Source organism: Uranotaenia lowii, unplaced genomic scaffold (genome assembly GCF_029784155.1).
Source record: "Uranotaenia lowii strain MFRU-FL unplaced genomic scaffold, ASM2978415v1 HiC_scaffold_63, whole genome shotgun sequence".
In the NCBI taxonomy this organism is placed as follows: Eukaryota; Metazoa; Arthropoda; class Insecta; order Diptera; family Culicidae; genus Uranotaenia; species Uranotaenia lowii.
In genome coordinates this window covers 74,298-94,661 of record NW_026598567.1, presented here as the reverse complement: position 1 = coordinate 94,661, position 20,364 = coordinate 74,298, and the positions used below count along the sequence as shown (strand labels likewise).

The window sequence follows — 20,364 nt, the reverse complement described above, 5'->3', positions numbered from 1 at the left end:
CACTCAAGGCGGTGTGTCCTCCAAATCTCATCCGACATTTATTCACTTCTTCCACAAATTTTGTCGAAAATATTTTTGAGATGCTCAGAAATGAACGTTTTGTGATATGGAAATAAAAAAAAAATTGTTGAGTATTATAAGCAAGCAGTATATTGAATATTTTTAATGCATAGTTAATAATATTTCAAGTGTGTTTATCTAGCTTTTTGCTAGTTCATTTTTGTAAGGATAATAAAAGGAATGGAGACCAACACAACTTATCCATATTCTCGCATATGACCATTACGATGTGTAGCGGGGAAAACATTTTATGTGGAGAGTCCTTCATTGAATTTAGCAGTCCCTGTTGGTATCACAGTCCCAATATACCTACATAATGCATAATTTCAAGGCATATTTATAGTTTGCCTACCATCACCTGTTCCAATAAATAGTGTAATATGTGTTGTTGTTGATATAAGGAATATATTAGCTTATCAATTGATGAAACTTTAGTTCAAAGCAGTAGAAGCCAGAACCGCAACGCCTCGTTCGTAGAAGCTGTGTGGGTCCTGCCCGGGAGCAACGGTCATATCGACCGTGAAAAGTAACTCAGTACGAGTAGAATTTAGATATACTGGCAGCGTCAACTTGGCCGCTCGGGCTCCTTCAGCATCTATGCGTGTCCATTTGAGCAACGTCAACGGAAGCTCTGTCATAATAGCCGAAGTAAGCAGCAATTGGTTATTTTTGCATTGTGCGCCCTGGAGTTTCAAACCGGAAACACAGAAACTACTGTCCTTGAGATTATCAAATCCATCGGAACCGTTCTCAGTGATAGTGACATTAAGTGTCAGCTCCTCAAGTGACCAACTGTTGGCCTGGGCCACGCATTGACGCGTTGCTGTAATATACGCTTCCGGGTTGAACAAACCGCCTAGCCACACAGGGAAACTCTGTAAAAACAATAACATCAATATTTTTTACAGATAAACCGAAGCAAAAATGTACCTGAAGCTCCTTGGCACCAGCTTGTGAAACCAGGGTTGAAACTTTCTGCAACTGTTGAACGCGATGGCTGAAGTCCGTAACCCATTGGATAACGGTGCAACCGGCAGGGACAGTATATCGTCTCCATCCTGCTGGTAGAATGCCTCGCACCAGTTCGCCAAGCATAGTACGGTGATAGTTGGTTTGCTTTTTCTCACCTTGGCAAATGTAGACGACATCCTGCAAATCGCTTACCACAGTTTGCAACAGCTTAGCACCGGAGGAAACCTCACGTTCAAAGTAGCGATACAATGGATCTTTAATGTTCTCCACAGTACGTTTTAAGGTAGCCAATTGTTTAGGCAGCAATTCCAACCAAGTCAAAGCGCTGTTGTGCAGCGTCTTCATCCAAGAAGGTCGACCATCTTCCTGCCGGGTTTGTACGCTGTCCAAACTTTCTTCGGTACTGTAGGCAAGTTCATCATCGTCCTCCAATTGCTGCATTTTCAAAAGCTTGCTGACTAAATCGGTACCACGTGTGGTTAACAGAACCTTCTCAGCATTGTTGGGCAAGCCCAACCAGGATGGCGTTTGGCGATCGGCCAACGCCTCAATCCATTTTAAGAAGTGATCACGACGGGTTCCATCGGGCATAGTAATGTGACGTTGTCCATTGGGGCCGCCAGCTACACCATCAACGTTAGCAACCAAGGCAAACTCTGCCTCAAAACTGTGTGCGGTGAACAGTTTAGATAGGAAAGATGAAAGCAAACGTTGATCGAAATCATTGTCAATTTTACCACCATAAATACTTTGAGATAAGAGCGTAACCAGGGCATCCCACGGTACCTTCTCCGGAGGAAGATTAGTTCGTCCCATAGCAGTTGCATCGATCCAAGTGTCCAGAGTATCACAAGCAACGCGTAAATCGGATTCGTTGAATTCGTACTTCTTGGCCCAGCCGAGCGGAACATAGCGTAGTCTTTCCTGAACAATGGCGTGGAACCAGGAAAGGAGAAAATACAAACGTGCTCGTTCACTTGGAGGTTTCATCATACGAGCTGCTGGTACAGTCGAGAAAGTACGTAGCAAGTTGGCTCTAATACCTGGTGGCGGTTCATAGACAAAGATGCGTCCAGCACGTAACAAGTTGACCGGTACTTTCGGGTTGATTTCCATCGTAAGGAAAAGACGGAACCCAGAATGGGGCTGCAACGAATGTAACTTTTTCTCCAGTTGTACCAGCCACTGAGGCGCCAGGTGAACGTTCTTAAGCAGAACCCATCGACCAGTTTTGCAAGCCATATTGATGGCTCTCTCTGCTTGATTAAATCCTTCGGCGGACCCAATGGCAATGCTAGATATTTGTTTGTTGAGTTCAGCAGCCAGATCATCGACGCGCGAGGATGCATCGTAACCGGTAACGGAGCAAAGCAAAGCAGGTGTATTGCTGCTAAGCTCTTTATCAACACATGCTGCAAAATCAAGTTCCTTTTCGGCCTGTGGCATGAAATCTTCTCCAAGTACGGTAGAAACAAATAGATGAGCGGCAGCAATAACTCGATCAGGTCTAAATGCTTGAATCAGTAGCAGTTGATGCATAGATGATGCAATTGCAGATAATGCCTTTGACTCATCCCACAGAACAGGAACATTTTGTTCCGGTGATCCTTGTTGCAACCAAGCCGTTAGTTCGGGAATCGACTGTATTTTATCCATCAATTTTCGGAAGATGGGAAGGCGGTTTGCTAGTCGTGTCACTGATTCCAGCTGTTCAGCACTTACCCCGTCGATGTGATTGGCCGAGGCAACCAACCCTTCTTTGTTGCGAAGGAAAAAGTTGAACTCTTGATCCAAGTTTGCTTCGGTAGTTCCCTTGAGGTGTATACGGCAAAGCAAAATAGCGAACGTAAGCCGATCCGCATGGAGCATACCTCGACCTACGCGCTCGTAACACACCTTGTATAACTCTGATGTGATCACTGACAAACGTGCGGTGTAGTCGGTTTTACCTTCCAATTTGGGATTGTTATGCAATACAGTACTGAAAATGTCCAAGAACATTTTCAATGAGTATTGATACAGGAAATGGACTTGATTCAAACTATCCATGGTGAAGTATATGTTGCTACAGGCTTGTGAAAGAGGAAGATATTGCTGGGATACCGTTTCAATCTCTCCTATGACCTTGTCCGTTTCTTCAACCTTCTGTCCAATATCGGCAGCTTCTTTCTTCAGCGTTTCTAAAGTCGTTATTACAGAATCATCGTCCAAGATCTTGCCCTTTGCATCGTTGAGAGCTTGCAATAGACTCTTCTCCAACTGACGAAGGCGGAGATGGAATTCACCCTGCAGTTTAAGGAGATCAGAGCGCTTTTCATCAATATCCGGTCGTTCAGCTTTAAGAACTTGGTTCAAGCATTGCGATTGCAGTGAACTTCTGGTAACGGTGAAATTGACGAAAGTTACACGAGAGCAAATATCAGGAGGGAATTCCACTGTAGGATCACGTGTAGAGAGGAAAATTACAAATGAAGGTGACAAATCGATGTCCTGGTCTCCGAGAGTAATCAACACTCGACCACCCGTTCGACGAAGTTCTCGGTTCAGTACCGGGTTGAGGATTGGATCATAATTTTCGACATCCTGCACCAGCAGTGGATTACCGAAACGGAGAGCTGATTCCAGATTTTTACGGAACGAATCATCAAGGAAACTGGTTTTTGTTATTTTCTTATCTCGGAACTCGTTCAAAATGAACTCCGTTGCTTGACCAGAAGGATCGATAATCAATGGGTACCGGTTGAATCGTTTCAACATGATTGCGTTTTCTGTACATAGATCATCCGTCGGTAAAGCGTTCGCCTGCCAACGCAATCGCTCGTCTGGGTTCGAGAGATACTCCGTTCTGGCAATATCAGCTCGGAATTGTATATTGGCTGCTTGTAGATGCTGACACCAGGTCGAGAATAGATTACTGCGGTAATGCTGATCAAAGTATCCACCGTAAGCAATAAACGCTGCCGAAAGCAAGACATCCCCGATGATGGTGGACATCTGGGAACGGAACGTTTCACTGGTCGCTTCCCAACGTTCGCGTTCGATGACCAGAGATTTCAACAGGGCTATCGAACGGTCGACCTTCGCTTGAACGTTCTCCAAATCATTCTTGATAGCTTGGGCTTGCGAAATCAACTGAGCGTATTCCTCTTTGTAGGAGGCAATACTCTGCTCCAACTGGGTAATAAGTTCCTTGACTTCTTGACCGTGTTTGATGTTGGTTTCTGCTTGACGTTCCAACGATCCAAGTTCATCTCGCAGTGGTTCTACACGCTTCAACATATCAGCATACTCCACCTGTCAACGAATTGGAAAATAAGTTTTAACTTTTATCAACTCGTCGAAAGATCTTATTCATACCTGAGCAATGGCCCATTTAACCATGGGTCCACAAGCCATTGAAGCACGGTTAACTTTCTCAAAGTTATAATCCGGATTGCTGATGTATCTTGACTTCATCTTTTCGCGCACATCATCGCTGTGGATAAATCCGCGTTGAAAGAAAGGAAATTGATGTTTAAATCGAGCAGATTTTCTTCTGATTTGTATTAATTGAAAGGTTAACTACAACGTTAGACATAACAATAAGCTACAGCAACCAGCATGCAATAAAGCCATTTGTGAAATCAATTGAGGTCAAACGAGAAAGAATGTTTGCTTTGGCATCTCATTTCAGACGCAATGAAAAAACAAAATTCTTCTAGCCAAGAAGTTCTGAGAGTTTTTTTAGGTAAATAAAGAAAAAGATTTCCAAAAAACAGGGCATAACAAGGTAACAAAATGTAAAAAAGATTTCATTGGGAAAATTTTGCACAGAAGATTTTAGCTTTTCAACACTTTAAATCCAATATTTACTTTTTGTTCCAAAAAGAGATTCATATATTCGTAAACCAACTAAACATAGTACCTATACATTTTTTAATGTCAGACAGTATATCTGAGAAGAAATCCAAAATGTGGGATTTGTTACAAATTTTAAAATATGGTGAGAAAGTCTAAAAAAGTAGCATTAGATAAGTTTAAATTACTATACAAAGAAAGACAAAAAAAAACAGTGTAAAAGGAAAATTCAAACCTTCTCAAACGGCAGAAAACTAGACTCTCAAACAGTGAAAAAGTAAAAGAGTTACACTAGAAGAATGTCAACTACGGAAAACAACAATAAAAAGTAAACCTCATGCTTACGTTATATCTTCGGTACTGAAATTAGACACAATCGAATTGATAAAGTTCTCCCTCATGATGACGGCACGGATCGATTTCCAGTCTGAGGCGTTCTCTCCCAGTAACAGGCAGATCGATTCCAGGGCCAGCTTAACAACGGCGGGCGGATTTGCCATTGAACGAACCTCGACCAGATGCTGCTTCTTGATAGATTTGACCGCTGTTCGTATTTTTTGTTATTCGTTGGTATTAAGTAGTTTGGTTGTATTTCGATAATATATGTTGAATGTTAGCGGACAAGAGTTAAGCATGATGCGAGTTTGAGGGTTAAGCGTGTGGTAAGAATGAAAGAGAGAGAAAAAGAATATTACAACCTTTAGTTATTCGAATGTACACTTTGCTAATGCAATAATATGATTGATTAAAATGATCTTATTTCGTCAACGACTTCCCCAGTAGAAATTGATTATACGAGTATTCTCTACATTCCGCATTCGTGCTAACATTGTCACATGATTGCCATCGAACAGTCGATAGTCTGTGTTTACATCACTCAAAGCAACATTGCTCGTTGAATATTATTTTGTGATTTTTCCAGCGTTATTAGCGAACAATAATAATTGTAACACATATCCATTTTGATTATAAATAGTTACATAGGAAGGAGATGATTAGAGTAATTTGAAGGGAAACCATAATTACGTTAACATGGATGTGTCGAATTTGACGATCGAAGTAATGAAACTATCTTTGACCAGAATCTGACGGATCGCTTTCCAGTCTCCACCACGATCATCTTCACCCAATAGAAGACAAACTGATTCCAGGGCCAGTTTGACCGGGGCCGGTGGATTGGCCATCGTACGGACTTCGGCAAGCTGCTTCTTTTTTATATTACTGACAGCTAATTACCGAAATATATGAATAGTTTTCATATGGGGAACATCAAGATTTGATTCCTGAAAAAAAAATCGTTCTGTTGTGTGTACATACCCGCTTGAGCGTCAATAACTGCCGGTTCTACTTGAGCTAAGTCAGCCATTACATCCTTGCGTTTCTCCTCGATCTTGATAGTCTGCTCAGCTAGCTGTTGTTGGATCTCCTGAGATTGGACCTTCTTCTTTTCAGCTTCCTGTTGGTCTTTGAACATTTGTTTCAATTTAGCGTTGGCAGCTTCGTTCTTGGCATGTAGCTCCTGCGATTTAACTGCTAACGATTTCTGCATTTCTTCGACCTGAATAAAAAAGACATTGAAGATAATTCTCTACACGCTTGTAAACTGTTCAATTTACCTGTTCTACAGTTTCGGCGATTTTGTTCAAACCAACATTAAGATGAAGCTGTTGTTCCTCCAAATCGCTTCTCTTTTCCGAATACAGTTTCACAAAGTGATGAATGAAGTCCAAATAATGACGGGGAGTAATTGCCATTGTTCGACCACCACGTTTGGCTAAACGAGCATTTGCCTTGTGCAGTGTCTGGTGCACGTAAACACAAGCATTAATGACAGCATCACGATGCGCCGGCGTGTTCGGTATCAACGGGCAAGCCGATGGGAAGAAGTCTGGTGCACTCCAGGTTGGTTTATCAAGATCAACACGGATGGTAAATTCTTTACCAACTTGGAACAGGGCTGAATCTGACCAATCACCAAACCAGTTGAGGACACACCTGTTGAACAGAGCAGGAGATGTGGCTGCGCGATCCTTTAGGCCATCAGTCGATGGGTTCATTGTGAAAACAACATGCAGGTTTCGCATAACTTGTTGTGTGAACCACTTGTAAAGTTCATCGCTAGAATCCAACATCAGCCCTTCTCGTTGAGCGCCTTCTTTGCATTGTGTCATAAGTGTTGTATACTCATCTCCTTCGAATAGACCAGGAACCTCTCCGTTGGCCAATAGCGTGTTCATGCGTTCCAAAAATCCAGAATCCAAAACATTAGATTCGTCCAAAATGAAAGCGATCTTTTCGTCTTTACAACCCGAGCGACGTAACACGCATCGAAGGTCTTCATCAAAATCGTCGCTTGTATACTTGTTATGGACCTTTATTTGGAAGATTGATAATCCATTCATCCAGGCAACGAAACGAGACAACGTTGTCTTACCGGCACCAGAAACACCAATCAGCAACAAATGGCCTTGCGGTTGACGGAAGATACGATCAATTCGAAGAACATGCTCCAGCACCTCATCAAACAGAACCAGTGGAACGTCCAATTCTTCCTCGTAGAATACCTTCAAACGGGCTTTGACGTAATCACGCAATTCCGATCGATTCACCGGCATGTAGTCCTTCGACAACCAGTTGCTGTAGAGAATGGGGCGTTCCAATGCTTTTTCGCGGTCTACGCTTGGGAAATGTTTCATGGCGACCAGGTCTATGTTCTCGTTCGTCCAGCGACGTTCAGATTCTTCAACTAGACGATCCTGGAACAAACGGAGCGCCTCGTGAGCCCACAAGCGTACCAATCCTTCTACAGGTAGATTATCCAGTGGGCGGATGGCCTCGCAGATACCACGAACCCAGCGTGTCATTTCACGAGGTGAGTACACATAATGCGGCTGCATGTCTTGGGTGAAGCGATCCTGAGATGCCAAATAGAATTCAACCATGGCATTTGTGAGTGGTTCTGCATATCCGCGCAAAGTTGGCATCAAACGTAGCATTGCACGACTGAATGTTCCATAAATCTGTTTCAGGGATGTTTCTCCAGGATAATCAACATAGATAATCGGTACGTGTCGGAGGAATCGATGCGAAAGCGGTTTTCGACCCGGGTCAGTTGGAGGGTTACATGCTCCTACAAACTGGATGCGTTCTAGGGAAACCCACGATTGATCACCAGCCCTGTAGAAACCTTTGTGCTCAACCAGTTGACGAAGGAAAGAGATGACTCGCTGCGTGCCATATGAATCCATATCCGGGAGATTAATTTCATCGCAAAATAGTACCAACCACTTGCCTAGTTGCACGGGTGCCAGTATAACACCGTTAGGTGTTTTGCGATATTCGCAATAATGATCAAATGTTTTCAACAACAGTTCTGGGGTGGTTGCAGAGGAGAAGTTCAAACCAACAACTTCCATGTCAGGCAAAGCACGAAGAGCCGAAAACAATGTCATAGTTTTACCAGATCCTGGAGGACCGCACAGTACTAGCGGTTTGTGCTCAGCCAACCAAGTATAAAGAAGTGATTCGTGTCGTACGGTGTCCAATGTTGGAACAACTACATCTGGAGCTGCAACTTTGTGGGTTTCCACTTCAATTACTGGCACTTTATTAGACCATGGGACCCAATCACCTTGGATGTTGACTTCGTAATCGATAATTGGGCTGCCACTTTGTGCCGGTAGCCCAACGGTAGTCACACTGCGAATAAAATCGCCTAGATCTGAGCGCACTTTCAGTTTAGCATCTCCGGCAAATGACCAAAGCAGAGAATAGATCAACAACTTTGGAATATACTGTTCCAGTTGCTCTGGAGGAACTGGGAAGTCTGGATGTTGATGGTTGAAATTTAACACATTTCTGGCCCCCTGATTCAACATTGAAAACAGCGAACTTAGCGCACGCAATCTGGTGAAATCCATAATGTGTTCTTGTCCCATAGCATACTCCAAACAACGAACTACCAAACCATCTGAACTGAAATATGGCTGTAGCATCGAAGCGATTTCTCTCTGTGTCTGCAATGCGGGAGACAACTCGTCATCTTTCTCGTTACCTTTCGCTTGGGAGCTGAAGCTTTCTTCTTCACTATCTTCGAGTGGAATATTTTTCAAACGTGCCATGTAGTTCTCGAATATCATTTCAGTGGATAGCACATCTTCTGAGAACCAAACCATACCGCAACGTGAAACTGTAGCCAGCGTAGCGTATTTCAGATCCTGCACTTCGAACATGATCCTCACATTCGGTGGCAAAGACAAACGTTCGCCGTTAGGGAGTGTTAGCAGTTTGTTGTCATCCAGAACAGAATTCAAGTTTTCTACCCATTCGGGATCTACATCACCGTCGAATATGATCCATTGACGTTTGTTTATTTCACCTCGAACGTTGTCGATAATCTTACGTAGAATATGAGTGAACAATCCATCAGTCCATTCACGCGTGTTTGGATCGAGAACACCGTATAACGCCTCCTTTGAAATGGCTTTGGGATCAATAACATGAGCCACACCTTCAGTGCCTTCGAAACGTTCAAGGGCTTTCAGTAGCACACGCCAGGCGGTCGATTTTCCTGAACCAGAGGGACCAACCATCATGAGACCATGGTTGAGGTTCGAAATTTGGTAAAGTTGTAGGACCTAAAAAGTTGAAATCAGTTAAAAACGTTCTAGTGTATTCCGTTTGATCAGGTAGGGAATAAAATACATGGCACACAACAAAAAAGTAGCGATGGTAATGTATCGTATCGTAACGTAACATTGAAACTCACTTTGTCTACCCATGTTTCGCCGAATCCCTTTTAGTTAGTTTCAATTTTTGTTGAGGTTTGATTAGTATGATAAATTAAATAGGGAGAAAAGAAAGATCGATTTTAAAGTTAGTATTACTAAACTACCTAAGATCGCACACATTTTAATGCAAGTATTGAAATATTCCAAATGTATGCGATTGGAATAGGCAGGTAGTGTGAAGCCAATTGAACATGAGTGTTTAAAATATTAGGTCTCGTCGAGATTGATAAAACTTATCATTCCAACATACCTTTTCCATCCATGCACATCCTTGTTCGTCGCCTTCGCCACACACCAAGTACTCCTCTCCGCAAACCTTACGGATTTCGTCCTTGAGTCCTTTCATTTCGGCTCGAGTATATCCGACATTGGGAAACACGTCACTCAGCAGTGAAAACAGTAGAGGAATGTCTTCGGCAACCAATTTGGGAACCATTGTTTCACAAACAGATTGTATAAGAATTTCTTGTTCGGGAAGATTTTCAGCAATTATGGCTTCGTCAATGTTTTCATCTCCACGTTGTCGATTTTCTTCTTTGATTCTCAAGATGCGATCACGCTTAACATTACCGGCTGAAACCAACACCGACTTCAAAGCACGCAGTCCAAAATCGTAGTGAGATTGGTTCGACAATTGTTCATCACAAAGCTTGAAGAATGGAACAATTTTGCAAGCAAGTTTTTCAGCAGTACGGAAACCTTGACTGAACAGCATCACTTCAGCAATCAATTGGCGATCCGGTGTGGTCATAGCAAGCGAGCGGAAAAGCTTCTTCAGATTGTCCGGCAGATTGGAACGGCCAGCGTAGCCTGGATTCATTGTAATGAAAATGGCCATGTCAGTGGATACACGGACCTGTTTTCCGACAAGCTCAACGGTGATGCTCTGGGTGTCTTTGACGGTATCTTGCTGTGATTTGAGAGCTTCCTGAATGGTTTGAATCTGCTGCGAAACAGCCGAAAGCATACGTTCCTCCAGACGGTTGAACTCGTCGAAGCAACCCCACGCACCAACTTGACACAGACCGACGAAAATACGGCCCATTGCCTGGAAATCAAAGGTTTCGTCGCAGTTGAACACCAGCACGAAACGACCCAGCTGATTACCGAGAGCCTTTACCGATTCCGTTTTACCAGTACCGGCTGGACCAAACGGTGATCCACCAAGTCGTGATTCCAGCGCCTGTGTCATTGTCAGGTAGCATCGATCGGTCAACGGTGTTTGGACGAGACGATCCTGTACGCCTAGATACTCAAAGCCGTAGAAGAACCGAGCGTTGGCCATGTGGATGGTCAGCTGTTGCAGTACCTCGGTCTGACGTGGATCAAAGTAGAAACGCATTTCGCAAAGCCAGTGGAAAGATTTGGGATTACTGACTCCGTGAGCAATTAAACGCCTAGTAACAGTACGTTTGTGAACAAATTCGTTAATCAGATGTTCAAGCTTTTTACGACGAAGCGCTGGTTGTTCTTGGAGTACAGAGTCTGCCAAAACGTTCAAAGTAGATTCTACGGTGGTCAAAACACGGTTCAAAGGGTTTTTGTTTCCAGGATTGTCAGAAGACTGTTGTAAAGCTGCTTCAACATCTTCGGACCACAAAATTTGAGCTGCCAGTACAACTATCTGAGCTTGATATTTGTCGCACCATTCCATATATTTCTGTGCATCAATTTCATCCTTGAACTGTTTGATATCTTGAACAGCCTGTGCCAAATACGAAGCTAGAGTAAATCGCATTTCCTTTTCGACCAAAGTTAACCATTCGTTGATCTTTGGATGTTCAACAGTCGATACAGGTTTAATAAACTTTACTTCTTCACCCTCACGAGAAGCAATTCCAAGAATAACTGTGTTATCCTCATTCAACAATATTGAAGCAACTCCAGCGAACATTTTCTTGAAGTGTTTCTGGAGACGGGCCACATTCTTACTGTTACCGATAATTTCAAGCAAATCTTCATCACCGACAAAATAGAACCGTGGGAATGAAGTTCTTTCTCGTTCCAAATACTCTCCAAGAGCTTTCTGGATCTTTCCAAGCAGATCTGCTAGTCTTTCTAGCGAACGCTGAACACCAGGAATGTTTAATACATCCATAACTTTAGGGGATTTGGCAACCTTCTTCATTAATCCCAAGAATTCTGAGCTGATACTTTGAAAGCGAGATGTTTCAACTGGAAGCAGAGTTTTGATGTCGGCACTACCGGAGAAAATTCCCTCCAAATAGACCCAACGTCTCTGGACATCAATCCACACATCAAACAACGAATTGATACGATTTAATTTCTCCTCCCAAGTGAGTGCTTCTTCTTCGAAAACTTTGTAGTAAGGTGACAACTTCATAGCAGCAACCGAATTAATGTGTTCTTTAACCTTGTTGAACAAATCATCCCAACCACGGATGATGCGGCATTTGTTCTGATAGTTGATCAAATCCAGCTCATAGTTCTGCCAACTTTCGCGAACTTGCTTCAAGAACTCTTCTAGGGCCATTTCACCTTGAGCAACCAGTATTATATCTTTCACGATGGATTCGTTCTTCAGGAGGTTCACATCCCATACTTGTCCCAGAGTAAGATCCGATAGCACCCAGCTAACGCGAAGTTGTTTTGTGAGTTGCTTCCAGTGTCGCTCTTTAAGGGCGTCCGACTTAAGCTCTACAATCATCATATTTACCTTGATATAGCTTTGTAACAGTTTCTTGACGTACTCATAGCTCTCGTACATTCTTAAACGAGCCGGAAGTTCCTTCAGTTGATTCATCATAGCTTCCAGCGATTGGCGTAACTTTCTTGGTTGAACTGACAGCCATGGCTTCTCTCTGGTTTCATCGATCTGGGCCCAGATTTTAGACAATTCACTCCAAACACCACGTAAATCTTGCAATTCCTCAAGGACAACAGACATACATTCAGTGCTATTGTTGGGAATAGCAGATTCCTGAAGTTCAAGAGCTTCCTTTGCTTTAGCCACGTTATCACGTTCCTCCTTCAATCGTGAGAATTTAGTTTCGAAGATATGAAGCTGTTGGAGAGCATCATCCGGACGGGTACGACCTCCCGTTGGCTTATTCTTTTCCCAATCATTCAAGAAGTCCAGCGTTCTCTGCTCAACAGCCTTGTCTTCTGCGACGATCTTTGCTTGCAAGCTGGCTACTTGAGTTTGAATAGCGGAATCCTTACGCTTCATGATTTCGTTAAATGCTGACCATTCGCCTTCGATGTTATCCACATGCAACCAATTGTTGGGAAACTGGAAACGCTGACGTTCCAAAATCCTTTGTGCTTCACGATAGATGTCCACCTGCTTGTCCCAAACAAGCATCTCTTTCTTCAACGATTGAACATAGGTAATGAAACTTACAGCATCCGAAGTACTGGCGGCTTCGATACTTTGTTGTTCCAAATCGTTACGGCTCTTTGAGACTTTGGTATGGAACGTAGTCATTTCGTTACCGAGAAGTTGGCCGAATTTGCTCAGAGCTTCCTTATGCCAAGAATCGTATTTCAAAGTAACTTTGGACTGGACCTTTGCGTAATCGATTACGATGGGTCCGTAAGCGCGACGAGTGTCCGATGTATCAAATGTAGTACGAGATTTCTTAATGTCATTTAGGCATTTGATCCATAGATTGATATCTTCCCCTAGACGACCGTACAGCGTATCAGCTTGCAGATCCCACAAACTCTGGTATCTCAACCATTCATCGACGTAATTGCGCACCTCAGAGATTTGGTTTTCGATAGCGCCATATGCACCTTCCAATGGATCTGAACCTAGAGGAAGTTTCGTTAGTAGATTTCTGTACGTTTGTGAAACTGGTTTGTCCAATCCAACTTGATAACGAGAGCTCTGTAAACGGGTTTGAGAGGTTACAATTGCCTCCCAAGCGAACAATTGTTGCATTATCTGGAACCGGGCTTCTTCGATCGACGGGTACAGATACATCTGCTGATTTGTAATACGGATTTCATGAATGGCTTTCAAAATCTGCGGATCTCCTCCAGGTTTAATGGTAGGTTGTGTTGGAGCATCTGTGTCCATAGATAAATCAACTTCTTTCTTATTACCAGTTAGTGCATCTGTCCATGCTTGAATACCAGCTTGCAATCTGGCGGCTAACTTCTTCTCTACTTCTTCATCCAAACGAGCAACCCAGACGTGTAAGTTAGAGTACTGTTTCAACGACAGATCATCAACGGCGTGTTGAATTTTAGAAAGAATATCGGCAAATGTTGCCGCACTGTACGGACAGGTTTCCAGGGAGCGTACGTCCACGTCCAACTGTTCCTCGACCACCAGCAAGTCTTCCACTTTTTCTTGGAACGAGGTAACATTCTCCGACAGACGTTGAACGTACGGATCCAGTTTGTAGCTTTCCCAGACAAGAGCAATGCCTTCGGAAATAAGCGCCAGTACTTCTTTGCGCAAACCGGCCACTAGAGGGATGATGCTAGCACGGTCCTCGATCTGCGTGTGATATTTGGAGGTTGGTAGTAAAAGAAAAAAATAAATTAGGACATCAAAAACTGACTAGAAACTAAATGACTTGAACCAGAAACTTGAACAGTTCGTGCAAAATGATATTCGTAGCTAGTTGACGGCAAGAAAGCGTGAGAATTGCGCAATGTATTTCTTTGAAAATCAGAAATTCCTCCAGCCAAAGCACCATCACTCCAGAAAAATATATGAACGTAAGTAGATATTTGATAACAATTTATTGTTTTATTTTTCAGTTAAAAATAAACAATTTTCAACGATTATTTTGTTTGAATTTAATCTATGTTTTTTATTGGAAGCTGGATCAATTTAGCAAGTAATGTTTCCAGTGAATGAAGTAAACGAAAATAACAAAAGGTGAACCAAAACATTGGTATGTTTTAAACAACATTTAGAATTTTAATGAATAGTTTACTAATTTCAACACTTATCGCTAATAAATGTATGTTATAAATCATTCTATAAAATATAAATTAAATGTATGATTTAAAAAAGAAATGAAGTTCTAAAAACAATACAGAGCTAACAAGAAAAATTATCCAACAAATACGCTATGAATAAAACGAAAAAAAAAACCAACTAAGTAGCTAAATTGTATAAAACATAATTATACGATCACTGACAAATGCGGAAGTTTCTAAAGTTCGCTGGTGAATCTTATTAATAAGATATTTTGGGTTTAAATCTCTCGAATAACGCTAAGTTAAACCATAGAAATAATTTGCAGTTTATATATTTATTTTAAATTTTACATGCGTAAGTTTATAATTTGCATGAAATTGTTTAAATCCAAAATGACATTAACTAAGCAATGAAAAAGCGTTTGAGGCATGACGATAATTTTGGTTATTTACAAGAAACCGAAAGATTTAAGCTAAGAAGCAGAAAACTAAACGAAAGTAGAAAAATATGAAAAAAATATAACAACTAGCTAAATTAGCTATTTCTACCTTGAATACTGAATTTTGTGCTAAACTCCTATTTGTTAGCTGCATGGAGAAATAATATTGTTGTACAATACATATTGAGCGATATAGTGTTCGGTAAATTATGTACTGATGTGAATGTGTTTGATGTGAATATTAAAAATTTTACGTGATCATGTTCTAAATGAATGACGTTAGACGGATTGATATTTTTACTAAGTCAAAAGTCAATGTTGTGGGGTGTTATTATCGAACCATAAGTAAACAAAGAATGTTACCTTTTCCAGAGTACGCTCGTAGGTTCTAACGCTTTCAATCAGTGAGATAGCAAATGGATAAAGTTGGTTCGCCTGGTGAGCTTTGTTAACAATGGCCAGCGGCACACGGAATCCCAAACTTTTCAAATTTCGAACTTCTTTATAAAGAGTTATGATTTCCGGCAAGAAGTTAACTCTAAGTTTGAGTGTGTTGCCACGTCCGGTGCGAGAACGTGTTGCCTCGATCAAAAAGATCCGTCCGGTGATACCGGTGTTGCGTTCTTGCACTTTACGTGCCCACTCGTGGAACACTTCCATTGTCGAAAGCTTTGCTCGGAAACTGTCTCCGTCGGCTTTGAGTTTTTGTCCATCGTGATGGGATTCCCAGCCCTTGCCAAGAACGTCTTCTACTCTTTTCAAATACATAGTAAGTTGGTTATCGATTTGACGAGCCCAGATGATGGAACCGGCCACTGGTGGTAAGTCCCGAACCACAGACAAACGACAGCTTTTGCTCTGGGGGTACTGAACCTATGGGATGGAAAATTCAGTATGTTTTGATATAGATCATATAAGCTTATAAATTTTACCTTGAATTTTTCATGCAAAGCTTCAATATCATCTTTGACGCGTTGAATAAGCTGTGTTTGATACTCTCTGATGGCTCCTCGGATGTGCGGTCGCACAAATAGGGCATTGAAACGCGAGAAAATTCTGAACATTTCATTAGCATTTTTTGCGGTGCCAAGTTGATCCCGCAGATGAGCTGTGATGCGAGTTTCGACTCTATCAATGCGTTCGTCGTAGCGCTTGATAGCCGCATCCCAAGCTTCGGATCCTTCCTTGGAAATGTCCAAGCATTCAATTTCTTTTACGTTTTCGTATGCCAGATTGACTTCTTCGATGGCATTGGCGTCAGCCGTTTCCAAACTGTAGGGTTGTTTAGTGTCAGCACTGCCCGCATCACCTCCGCCGGACATTCCGGAAGGTTGACGAGCAGGACGCAATACACGCACAATCACGGTACGCAATTGTTCATGATGACGACGGAACTTTCGCATATGCTCCATACGCTGTTGAAGTTTTTTGTGAGCCGGAGCGATACGCCAGACCATTTTGATGTGTTCGTCGCGCTTCTTTTTGACAATATCACGCAGAATTCCTTGCAGTTTGTCGTATTCATCGTCCCAGCAGCTGAAGACTTCAAAACATTGATTCATCACTCTCTCGAATTCGTCAAATGGAATATGCATCAAACGTCTTGTGCCCAACACTTTCAACAACTGTTGGCTAAGATCTCTTGAGATAGCCTCAATTAATCTGAGTGCTCGCTGAATAGGATATTTGGTGCTACGGATTTTTCTAAGATGATTGAAAATAGACTGCACAGCTTGACGAATTTTATCCAACTCTGTAGCAGACAACAAATCATTGATTGGAAAGTCTTTCATTAGCGGATTATAATCGGCAACCATAGCTAAGATTTGTTTAAGTCCAGTATCGGTGTCAAAGGAAACAGTTGCGTGGAATCGTTTACCATGTTTAAGGATATTCAAAGTCAAAGCCACTTCCGGAGATTCACGTTTTTCCTGGATGCGATGCAAGGCTCGTTCAAGATTCAACCAGAAAGAGATTTCTTGCAGCGCAGTTCCGGAGGAGGGATCACGGTCTAACTTGGTGACCTTTTGAATTTCCTTAATCCAGCGGTTAACTCCATTTTGCAGGGTGTTCAGAAAGGTTGAGTCCTCTAGTTTATCGCCAAAGTCAGTTATCTTAGCCTTGCGTCCTTCGTCGGCACATTTTTTCAGAACCTGCGCCACGAGCCCGTTGATGTTCAAAGTAACTTCAGGAATATCGATGTTTTGCTGCAAATGCAACAAACCCATCTCTAGTTCAGTGAGTTTCTTCTCGACAGATGGGGCCATCTTGTCTCCATCCCGATCGGCCCTACCCGATTCCTTGACGTAGCTTTTGAAGTACGGAGCAAAGGTCTTACTGATGAACGAATGGAGCGTTTCGTACGGTGAGCCTTCGGAGAAGTTGATAAGTCGAACCTGGGAATGGATCGTCTTATACGCCTCAATGACGGCCCCACGCTTGATGCACACCAGAGACGCCATCCGTTGGCTGGTGAAGTGTACGTCATTGCTGATGTAGTAAGTGACGTCGTCTTTCTCCTCTTCACCTTCCGTTGGTGGCTCATTTTCATCATCTGAAAAAGACAGGAAAAAAATAACTCAATATTCCGTTGAAGGCACCGAACCCCAAAATTTACTATGATTGTTGATTCTCTCCGTTTTGAGTTAATCCACATCCAAAAACTTAAATCGACTCTGTGTAGAGATGAATCATCCTATAGAGGATAAAAATTCCTTACAAAAAAATCAAATCGACTCAAATTATCTCGAGTTGACATGAAAAAACTAGAAATAAAAGATTAGGATTTTTGCTGTTAATTGGCTACGCTTTGTTGGGCATCAATTATCGATTTAAAAATTCATAAAAATAAAAATACTAATTAAACTTGCGACTTTGGAACCACTGCCATTTCACTATTGAAAAATTGTGACTCATCAGTATTTTACCTGGAGCCGCCATATTGGAAAATTAGAAAGTTGCCCCATCGTACCCCAGCAGCCCCAATCGGGCTAGAAAAAAATCGCTAACTTACCCTTGAAACACGACCGCTGGATGTACAACGCCTGTGTCTGGGGGTCACTCAGGAACTTCCGGATGCACTCCTGGTTCGAGGGATCCTCCAGGGCAGCGTTCAACGGCACCGGAACGATGTCTTCCTCCGGTAGCAATATGGTCACCGCCTTGCGGATGTAATTGGTAAACGAGTCGTAGTTCATGATGACGACGCTTTCGGTGTCCTCGGACGCCGGAGAGTCACTCCCCAAGCTACCGACGGTAGCCTCCAGGGAATCACCCATGGTCGCGAATCGGAATTAAACGGTTTCGCTGAAGAATTCGGAAGATTCCCAGCAGATAACTTTGCACAATTTTTCACGCCCACTGAATAGAGAACGGAACGACACGTCCACACGCGAGCGAAAATTTTTGACAAGTGAGGAGAAAATGGCAGCCGTTTGACAGCAAAAATGGCTGTCAAAATTGTTCATCGATTTTTTTTAACACGCTTGAAATTTTTTTCAAATATTTCTGTTTTTAAACCAGCGTTAAACTATTTAAAAATGAGCTGAAGTTAATAGAAATCTGAGCATATTATATTATTTTTAAAAGCATTTAATTAAAGATAGGTTCGATTTAAAGCATTATAAGTTTGAAAATGCAAAAATACGATTAGAATTATTAAAAAGTGAACATTCAAAATTCAAGCATTTTGATATTAGAAAAGTTACAAATGAGCAAAAATTAATTTAAAAGGACTATTTCAACTGCAGCAGTGTGAACCTTGATCGATTTTACGGTTTGTTATTGTCCCGTTATTCTTGAATCTCGACGAAAATGATCAGCTGTTTGGGACGCCAGCTGTTCCGGTTACCATGGCAACGGCCGTCACCTCCCACGCCACCCGCAGAAAGCCGACCCACCACGACCGTTTGTTTTGGTATTTCTGTTGTGATCCGCTGATTCTGGTCCAAAATAGGGGAAAAAATTAGTCGCATGGCACGCGTTTGTAGAGTTGTTCGGATTGTGTAACTTCACTTTAGTGATGTTTAAAATCGAATCAAAGGTTCGAGGGATCCTCCAGGGCAGCGTTCAACGGCACCGGAACGATGTCTTCCTCCGGTAGCAATATGGTCACCGCCTTGCGGATGTAATTGGTAAACGAGTCGTAGTTCATGATGACGACGCTTTCGGTGTCCTCGGACGCCGGAGAGTCACTCCCCAAGCTACCGACGGTAGCCTCCAGGGAATCACCCATGGTCGCGAATCGGAATTAAACGGTTTCGCTGAAGAATTCGGAAGATTCCCAGCAGATAACTTTGCACAATTTTTCACGCCCACTGAATAGAGAACGGAACGACACGTCCACACGCGAGCGAAAATTTTTGACAAGTGAGGAGAAAATGGCAGCCGTTTGACAGCAAAAATGGCTGTCAAAATTGTTCATCGATTTTTTTTAACACGCTTGAAATTTTTTTCAAATATTTCTGTTTTTAAACCAGCGTTAAACTATTTAAAAATGAGCTGAAGTTAATAGAAATCTGAGCATATTATATTATTTTTAAAAGCATTTAATTAAAGATAGGTTCGATTTAAAGCATTATAAGTTTGAAAATGCAAAAATACGATTAGAATTATTAAAAAGTGAACATTCAAAATTCAAGCATTTTGATATTAGAAAAGTTACAAATGAGCAAAAATTAATTTAAAAGGACTATTTCAACTGCAGCAGTGTGAACCTTGATCGATTTTACGGTTTGTTATTGTCCCGTTATTCTTGAATCTCGACGAAAATGATCAGCTGTTTGGGACGCCAGCTGTTCCGGTTACCATGGCAACGGCCGTCACCTCCCACGCCACCCGCAGAAAGCCGACCCACCACGACCGTTTGTTTTGGTATTTCTGTTGTGATCCGCTGATTCTGCACTGAACCTCGAAAACACCCAAACTTGAGAACTTTCCCCGCCAACCCGAATGAAATTCCCTCCCTACAGGTTTGGCTATTGAAGGCATAACCTAAAGATAAGCTCTTAAAGGAGAACTCATCCCCCAAAATCTGATACCGCAATAAAATGGAAATCAAAATAAAAAAAATTACAGCAGGTAAGGGAATCACACCCATACCTGCAATGGCTCTGCGATTAACATCTCAGGATGCTAACCGCTCGACCACCGGAGAGTTGTTGAGAGAGGCAGCTACATCATCGTATATGCGAGACTTTCTGCGAATGAAGCGGGAATAAAAGTTATCCCCCAAAAAAAAACAGTTCTTCGCTTTGAACTTACCCCCCAAACCTAAATCTGCCACGATGGAGGTAACAGAATCAGATGCGCTTACAACAAAAACCCCCCAAAAAAACAGTTCTCCGTTTGAAGGACAAGTTTGG

At 42.2% G+C, this 20,364-nt stretch overlaps 1 protein-coding gene across 7 annotated transcripts; it reads right to left on the bottom strand.

Moving 5' to 3' along the window:
* Positions 1-124: 124 nt before the first annotated feature.
* Positions 125-19,540, bottom strand: LOC129760498 (dynein heavy chain, cytoplasmic-like). 7 transcript variants are annotated; one of them, XM_055758143.1, is made up of 13 exons: positions 19,011-19,540; positions 18,015-18,942; positions 15,934-17,555; positions 15,365-15,874; positions 15,111-15,149; positions 9,910-14,130; positions 9,638-9,664; positions 6,486-9,506; positions 6,187-6,427; positions 5,896-6,097; positions 4,390-4,507; positions 991-4,326; positions 125-935 (listed from the first exon to the last, which is right to left on the bottom strand). In XM_055758143.1, the coding sequence occupies exons 2-13, from the start codon at positions 18,277-18,279 to the stop codon at positions 492-494; spliced, it is 14,046 nt and encodes a 4,681-aa protein (XP_055614118.1). In that variant the 5' UTR covers positions 18,280-18,942; positions 19,011-19,540; the 3' UTR covers positions 125-491. The 7 variants fall into 7 exon arrangements, with proteins under 7 accessions (XP_055614118.1, XP_055614119.1, XP_055614120.1 ...); XM_055758144.1 differs by lacking the exons at positions 5,896-6,097; positions 19,011-19,540 and adding an exon at positions 5,215-5,413 and having other exon boundaries at positions 18,015-18,569; XM_055758145.1 differs by lacking the exon at positions 9,638-9,664 and having other exon boundaries at positions 18,015-19,540.
* Between the last annotated feature and the right edge of the window lie 824 nt (positions 19,541-20,364).

Bases quoted from the DNA above. Each gene is read 5' to 3' on its own strand.
- LOC129760498 (XM_055758143.1), bottom strand. From the start codon at position 18,279: ATGGGTGATTCCCTGGAGGCTACCGTCGGTAGCTTGGGGAGTGACTCT. The intron at 17,556-18,014 runs GTAAGTTAGCGA...TGTCTTTTTCAG, and splicing joins CCAGCGGTCGTGTTTCAAGG to ATGATGAAAATGAGCCACCA. The intron at 6,428-6,485 runs GTAAATTGAACA...TTTTTTATTCAG, and splicing joins TCGCCGAAACTGTAGAACAG to GTCGAAGAAATGCAGAAATC.